At 59.6% G+C, this 7,558-nt stretch overlaps 1 protein-coding gene across 1 annotated transcript in view; it reads right to left on the bottom strand.

Annotated features, from left to right (window-relative positions):
- Positions 1 to 1,102: 1,102 nt before the first annotated feature.
- LOC104396365 (NF-kappa-B inhibitor epsilon-like) overlaps positions 1,103 to 7,558 on the bottom strand; it is a 15,033-nt gene continuing 8,577 nt past the window's right edge. Inside the window, exons 3-9 of the mRNA XM_010006206.1 lie at positions 4,435 to 4,537; positions 3,932 to 4,068; positions 3,301 to 3,403; positions 2,721 to 2,934; positions 2,483 to 2,571; positions 1,933 to 2,181; positions 1,103 to 1,586 (exon numbers count right to left, since the gene is read on the bottom strand). Coding sequence (XP_010004508.1) covers positions 1,521 to 1,586; positions 1,933 to 2,181; positions 2,483 to 2,571; positions 2,721 to 2,934; positions 3,301 to 3,403; positions 3,932 to 4,068; positions 4,435 to 4,537 — 961 coding nt within the window. The 3' untranslated portion in view covers positions 1,103 to 1,520. The remainder of the gene's footprint in view (positions 1,587 to 1,932; positions 2,182 to 2,482; positions 2,572 to 2,720; positions 2,935 to 3,300; positions 3,404 to 3,931; positions 4,069 to 4,434; positions 4,538 to 7,558) is intronic.

Raw genomic sequence — 7,558 nt, 5'->3', positions numbered from 1 at the left:
CAGCCCGACCCTCCCCCCGGCCCCGTCCCGGGGCACCCACCGCAGCGGGCACTGCCGGGGCTGCGGGGCAGGACCCGCGACCCCCCGCTCCCCCGGCCGGGCTGCAGCCGCCAGGTGGCCACCCAGCAACGAGGCATCTTAACAACAAGTAAGTAAATCAATAGCTGTTATTTTAAATACCATTAAAAAACCGCTGCCGATGACTTGCGTCTTCCTGTCCCCCCCGTCCCGCCCAGCAGCAGCCCCGGCCCCACCACGGGCTCTGCCCGGGCAGCGCCGGTTCCCCGCTCTGTGTCCCCCCGGGTGGGACGTGCTGCCTTCCTGGCGGCATTCCCTTGCCATCTTTCTTTCCCAGAAGGGGGGAGGAGGACAGCGGCTCGCTCCAGAGCACCGTAGTTGATTGCAACATCTGGGATTTGACCCAAACAACAGCAGGCGGGACCCGAACAGGCAGCAAGTGGGGAATTTCCCTCGCTGCGGTGGGGTCAGGCACACCCGGTTATCTCCGTGCCCACAGCACCTCTGGCTGCTGGTTCCCTCATGTGTTGCACGTGTTTTCCTGGCTTGCGAGGAGGGAAGTGAAGGTTGGTGAGCTGAGAAACAGAAGGCATGTCGAGATAACCCAGCCATCTCCTCTGCTTTAGCCTGGGGTAATCTAAAACCCAGGGAAGACCCGTGCCCTACGATTTTTAACACCCTCTGAAGCCAGGAGGTGGGGCAGGACCTTTCTGTCCTCTCTGCGAAAGAGGAAACTGCAGCACAGTAAGGGCAGCAAGATACCAGGCATGACAGCAGGACCAGGGATCCACAGCCTGGTCTTCTGGCACCTCCTGTGTTCTTTCTTCAGCCCTGATGTTCTCAGGATGGCATGGGAATGGTGCACCATGTTGGGATCTCTCGGCTTCAGCCTTGAGCACCAGAAAGGCTCTGCAGGTGGGGAAGTCCCTGTGCTCCTACTCACCTTCTGCTGTGTGAGGGACCCCAGGGAGCAGGTGGGCTGGGGAAGCCCCTGCAGCCCTCACATGCCTGGGGTAGTGCTCAGCCTCCTGATGCTGCGGGGGAGCAGGGTGGGTTACATCACATGAGACCTCAGCTGCCCACAGCCAGAACAAATGTTTATTAGAGTGTTAATTCTCCTCACCCCACACTTACACTGATGGTGTTTTGGGGGTGCCGAGGATGCTCCGTCTACTACACAGTGTGAAAAGGAGTCCTCTCCTGCTCCTTCTCTGTGTAAGCTGGAGACTCCCACCGTGTCAGGGTGGGGAAATTCAGTTCTGCTGCTGGGCACAAATACTACAAGAAAAGCCTCCCCTGTGTAGTGCTCATAGTGCCACCTTCTTCCCTCTGCAAAGGCAGCCTGAGGGCAACAAAACTCTTCCAAAGAGGAGGCAGGGGGGGATAAGTCTCCCAAAGTGGCTCTGCTCTCATGGAACTGCAGGCAGACAAGGTCTCAGGGGGCAGCAGGGCAGCAGCATGGAGCGAGGAGGCAGCCCAAGGGGCCAAAGGAGTCCAGAGGCTCATTCAGAGCACACAACAGGCTTCCCTGAGATCTTCAGGTCATCAAAGGGCAGCAAGGCGAGGAGCTGCAAAGTACAAGGATGTGGATATGTAAGGATCCAGGATCATCTTTCCATGGGTCTGGGGTAGAGGCCCAGACCTTGCTCCCCTCCCCCAACCCTGCAGCCTCCCACCTTCTCTGGGAAAGTGCCAAGAAACTCTGGCTGGGCTTTCCCTAGGTCTCAAGGCAACAGGCACCCACACATCCCCAGAGCCAATGCCTGCACCTTATGGGGGAGCATGAACATGGCTAGAAACTCCTCCTAGGAGCTCCCCTCAAATCGTCCGACTCCTGCACCCTGACACACTGGCGGAACCACGACCCCCTGCCCCTCACAGACTCACAGCTCCTCCCCCCCTTTGCAGACTCACATCATCGTTGCCATCAGCCAGGTCCTGGGCTGTCTCATTCTCCATGTTCCTCAGCAGGGTGTCAGCCCCGGAGTGCGAGAGGATGGCAGCGATGGCAGCGTCCCTGCGGCCCACGGCCAGGTGGAGCGGGGTGCACCCGTTGTACATCTGGGCATCCACGTAGGCCCCGTGGCGCAGCAGAAACTGGACAGCCCTGCGGTTGTGGCACTCCACAGCCAGGTGCAGTGGGGTCTTCCCGCTTGTGCCCTCCTGCAAGCCACAGACCACAAGCACGTGGATGTTGTGTCCCCTCAGGTGGACCCCGCAGCACCTGTCCACGCTCCCTTGACAGGGTGCAAAGGGGGTAGTCCCCACCCTGACTGCAGTCATAGCACCCAACAGCCCCGCAAGGGCCTTTCATCTCTTCTCCCTCAAAATTCACTGCCTCCAAGCCCCACGACAGTCCTGTCACTGCCTGGCAGCGCCTGCTCCAGGGTTGGAGGGAGTGGCCCAGAGAGCTGCACACCACGCCCAGTCTCACCTGAATACCTCACCATATCCCCAGCCTTACCCGAACATCGATGTTAGCACCCCTCTGCAGCAGCAGAGACATCATTGGGATGTTCCCCTTCAAGGTGCTGATGTGCAGACATGCCAAGCCTGGGGTGGGGAGGTAGGAGAGAGAGCCACAGTCAGCCCAGACCACCCAACCACGGCCCTGTGCCTGCCCTGCTACGCTCCCGGCTCCCTGCATACGTGACCAGCATACCCAGCCACCAGCTCCCCACGGGGCTGCCCTCAGGTCTCACCTTGCCAGTTCTGGAGCTGCAGGTCCTGGTGGTGCCGGTGGGGCTGGCCTGTGTCCTGCAGCAGCTGCTGGGCACACCGCAGGCACTGCTGCTCGCAGGCCAGGTGCAGCGGCGTGTTGCCGTTGCGGTCCTGCAGACCGGGGTTCACTCCCTTGTGCATCAGTGCCTGGATGACACTGGGCTGCTCCAGGTACACGGCCAGGTGGAGTGGGGTCTAGAGAGAAGGTGGGGACAGAAATTAGGAAAGGGGAGAGATGCCCCACAGGACACACCTCTCCCAGGTTATCTACCCTGTCACATTCAAGCTGTGCCTGCTCCACCAACCGGGCTGTCTGCAACGTCCTGGCACCTTGTAAAGGACCCCTTCACCCTTTGATGCTGGTTGCTGTCACACCTCTCTCTCAGTACCTCCCATACTCTTTTTCCCATCCCTGAAAAGGGGCTGCTCACATGAGATCTTCACCCCCTCTGGAGGAAGTGTGTGGGGGATCCTGGGGAAAGGGCAGGATTGGTCATCTATCCAGCGAGCAGCCTGCGGCACCTGCCCTCCTCCCCTCTTCTGCTGATCACATCTACATACCTGGAAAAGATCATTCTGGATCTCCAGCACTTCCCTGGGCAGCTGAGCGATACAACAGAGTGCCACAGCTGGGACACAGTGGATAATGGCTAGGTGAACCAACCTACAGAGGGGATAAGAGGAATGGGGAGTTAAAAAAAAAGTGAGTCCTGAGTACCATGCTGAGGAGCAGAGATCCTCCACTGCTGCATGGCAGAATAACCCTGCCTTCCCCAGTCCCCTCCCCTTGCCACCAGCTCAGAGCTCCTCCACCCTGCCCTCCCTCCAAAGCAGCAGGGCAAAGCAGGAACCCTGAAGCTCCTCAGGGCAATCCTTCACTCTGAGTCCCACAGGGAACTGACCCTCCTGTCCCCATTAAGCACCACAGGGTCCTCTCTTGGTCATCACAGAACGTGTGGAGCTTGGACTCAGCACTGCCCAAAGCCACCAACGTGGACGCGTCTGAAGAATCTGGGATGTGTTTCACAGAGCACAAGGGCCAGTTTTGGCAGTTGTGGAGAGAGGTCTGGTCTCTAGCAGCTGCCTGGGGAATTCCAGTTCCCCGCTGCTGGCTGCGCGCAGCACTTCTGCTTTCCCCTCTGGGCGCTGCCTGTGGGGCTGGCCTGTGTCCGGCAGCAGCTGCTGGGCACACCGCAGGCACTGCTGCTCGCAGGCCAGGTGCAGCGGCGTGTTGCCGTTGCGGTCCTGCAGACCGGGGTTCACTCCCTTGTGCATCAGTGCCTGGATGACACTGGGCTGCTCCAGGTACACGGCCAGGTGGAGTGGGGTCTAGAGAGAAGGTGGGGACAGAAATTAGGAAAGGGGAGAGATGCCCCACAGGACACACCTCTCCCAGGTTATCTACCCTGTCACATTCAAGCTGTGCCTGCTCCACCAACCGGGCTGTCTGCAACGTCCTGGCACCTTGTAAAGGACCCCTTCACCCTTTGATGCTGGTTGCTGTCACACCTCTCTCTCAGTACCTCCCATACTCTTTTTCCCATCCCTGAAAAGGGGCTGCTCACATGAGATCTTCACCCCCTCTGGAGGAAGTGTGTGGGGGATCCTGGGGAAAGGGCAGGATTGGTCATCTATCCAGCGAGCAGCCTGCGGCACCTGCCCTCCTCCCCTCTTCTGCTGATCACATCTACATACCTGGAAAAGATCATTCTGGATCTCCAGCACTTCCCTGGGCAGCTGAGCGATACAACAGAGTGCCACAGCTGGGACACAGTGGATAATGGCTAGGTGAACCAACCTACAGAGGGGATAAGAGGAATGGGGAGTTAAAAAAAAAGTGAGTCCTGAGTACCATGCTGAGGAGCAGAGATCCTCCACTGCTGCATGGCAGAATAACCCTGCCTTCCCCAGTCCCCTCCCCTTGCCACCAGCTCAGAGCTCCTCCACCCTGCCCTCCCTCCAAAGCAGCAGGGCAAAGCAGGAACCCTGAAGCTCCTCAGGGCAATCCTTCACTCTGAGTCCCACAGGGAACTGACCCTCCTGTCCCCATTAAGCACCACAGGGTCCTCTCTTGGTCATCACAGAACGTGTGGAGCTTGGACTCAGCACTGCCCAAAGCCACCAACGTGGACGCGTCTGAAGAATCTGGGATGTGTTTCACAGAGCACAAGGGCCAGTTTTGGCAGTTGTGGAGAGAGGTCTGGTCTCTAGCAGCTGCCTGGGGAATTCCAGTTCCCCGCTGCTGGCTGCGCGCAGCACTTCTGCTTTCCCCTCTGTGAAGGCAGGCAGCCAAAGCTGGGCAGGAGCCCGGCACTGGTCCAAGATCACCTGCATGGCACAGTCCCTGTGCCAGCCGATTTGCTGGCCCACAGCAATTTCCTCTTCTCTCCCCCACATCCTTCCTTGCTGGCACACAGCCCACTGGCACAGACGGACACTGGAAGTGCAACTGTCGGAGCTCGGTGGCCAGCAGGGAGCCCCTGTCCTCAGGGCCATGGTCTCCACAGCCACGAGGTGGCTGGGCAGCCCGGAGTCCCCCAGCCCAAGGACAGGTTTTATTTCCATCTGTGTCTGACACTAGCCCCGGCACACTCAGAACAGAAGTGAGAGCGTGACGGAGGCAGAGCCAAGAGGGAATTTCCAGTCCCTTACGCTGACCTGCTGTGCTGCTTGGTGGTGCCCCTGCACAGGAGGGGCTGGCTCTGCACAGCAGGGCAGCCCCCCTGCCCAGCACCAGCCATGGCAGGCAGCAGCCAGGAGCAGGTAGCAACTCCTGCTCTGTAGACCATGGCAGGCGTGAGCTGAGCCTCTTGCCACCTCCTTGCCCCTGCACTGGGGCTCCTGCGTGGCTTTTATCTCTGGTAGGGATCAGCTCCGAAGCAAAGGCCTGGCTCTAAGCAGGCTCCTGCTGCCCACGCTGCTGGGCAGGGGCAGGCAGGGCTGTGGGACAGAGGGTGAGAGCTGTGTCAGCCTTGGCAAGACAACCCGCTCACCCGACAGACCAGCTTTGGGATGCCACCTGCAATGTGGGGGATGGACAGCATCCCTCTGCAGGCAACAAGGAAAGACTTGGCCCTCAAGCCTTGCAGCAAAGAAGTGGGGCTGGGGCTGCCTTCTTGCCAGCTGCAAGGGGGACATGAACGTGCTGACAAGCCCAGAGGCCAGTTCCCCAAAATACCATTTATCCACCTCCTCCCATGCTCTGCCCAAGGGTGGAGCCAGCACTGGGGACCTCAAGTACCCTCAGCTAAGCCCCATTTTCAGTGGCAAAACAAGACTGGCTCCTCTTTACCTTGCCGTCAAGGGACAGGCTGTGCTCGACAGGAGAGGCTGCATCCCTGGGGAAGCCCCAGGTCACACAGTGTCAGGGAATTCCCCACTGGAAGGAGAGGCCACCCACATTTGCCTCTGCACTGCCATGGGGTGCCTCCCCGCTGCCAGCACTCCCCAAAGCAGGGGAAGGGGCTGTGAACCAGGGCAAGCAGCCCCACAGGCAGGGTCTGACCACCCTCAGCAGACCCTGGGGCAGAGGCACAGCCACAGGGCCCAGACCAGGCTAGCACGGGACAGAAGCAAGCGGCAGAGCTGGGGGACCAGCTGCAAGAATAACTCCTCCTTTCAGCAGACTCTCAGTGGCCCCAGCCCATGTATGATGCATGCAGGGAGATTCCCTACTGGGTTTGCATCAGGCCCCTGGTCCCCACTGTGGCACCTGCCCCGAGGTGTCCTTTGCTCACTTGCAGGGACAGCCCCTGCTTCTCCAAACCCACTCCCAGGCACCACACGTGCGGGAGGAGGCCATGGGATCTGCCTTCTTCAGGTATGGCAGAGATAAGACTGCTCTGACAGGGGACTTTCCAAGGCAATTTGGCCTGAACTTTAGAACTCAGCTGCTTTCACTTTTCAGAGCCACGCTGGGCTCCCACGGGAGAGAGAGGTGACTGGGGTCGGGTCCCACCGCAGCCAGCCCACGCGTCCCCAGGAATCCCCCCAGCCCACTCTCCACAACTCGGGCCATACCGCGCTGTCACATGGGGACAAGCGGGGCAGCCACCGGGAGGAGGTGAAAACCCCAGGCAGCCCTCTGCTGCCACCGGCACCTTGCTCTTCCTGCCTTGGGGGGCCTTGCAGCTCAGTGAGGCAGCGCAGCCACTCAGGGCTCACCTGATGCCAAGAAAATTTTGGCATCTATGCCATGGAGGCAATCGGAGTGACCATCCCCACTCAATCAAGAGCTCAGGCTTTCACCTAGCAGCTGGGACAAGCCTGCTTTGAAGGATCGCTCTCCTCCCCTCCCTCTTCCTTCTCCACTAAAGCACAGCCGCCTCCTGCACTTTCATTTCTGCATTCGTTCCCCTTTCCTCATTGCCAGCCCTCAGCTTCCTGACACAGATGAGCCATGAGCTACTGGGGGCAATTGTGGAGAGGCCACTGGGCTGGGATGAGCCCACGAAGAGCACATGTGCACTGAGGCACCCTGTGCCATGGGCAGTGATGCGAACCACAAACAGGAATTCATCTCCTGATAACACAGGAAACCTCCTATGCCCAGGAGACTGGAGGTGTAGGCATCATGCCAGTTTCCACTTTCTTCCAGCCAAGGCTACCAGCACACCTCTGTCTCTGCTCACAGCTGAGCCCTAGAGCACAGCGAGGGAGAGACACCTGTTCGCTGCCAGACACCCCTCCTCACCCTGTGCCTTTGCCAGAACAAACCCTCCCGCCCCACCACACTTAGACCCTTGCCCTCAGCTGCCTGCACGTCTCTCCTCTGCCTTCCCCCTGCTTCTCTGCTCCCTCCCTTCCCATGCTCCTGCCT

Source organism: Chaetura pelagica, unplaced genomic scaffold (genome assembly GCF_000747805.2).
Source record: "Chaetura pelagica isolate M959 unplaced genomic scaffold, ChaPel_1.0 scaffold271, whole genome shotgun sequence".
NCBI classification, from domain to species: Eukaryota; Metazoa; Chordata; class Aves; order Apodiformes; family Apodidae; genus Chaetura; species Chaetura pelagica.
This window is presented reverse-complemented; position numbering and strand designations above follow the sequence as displayed.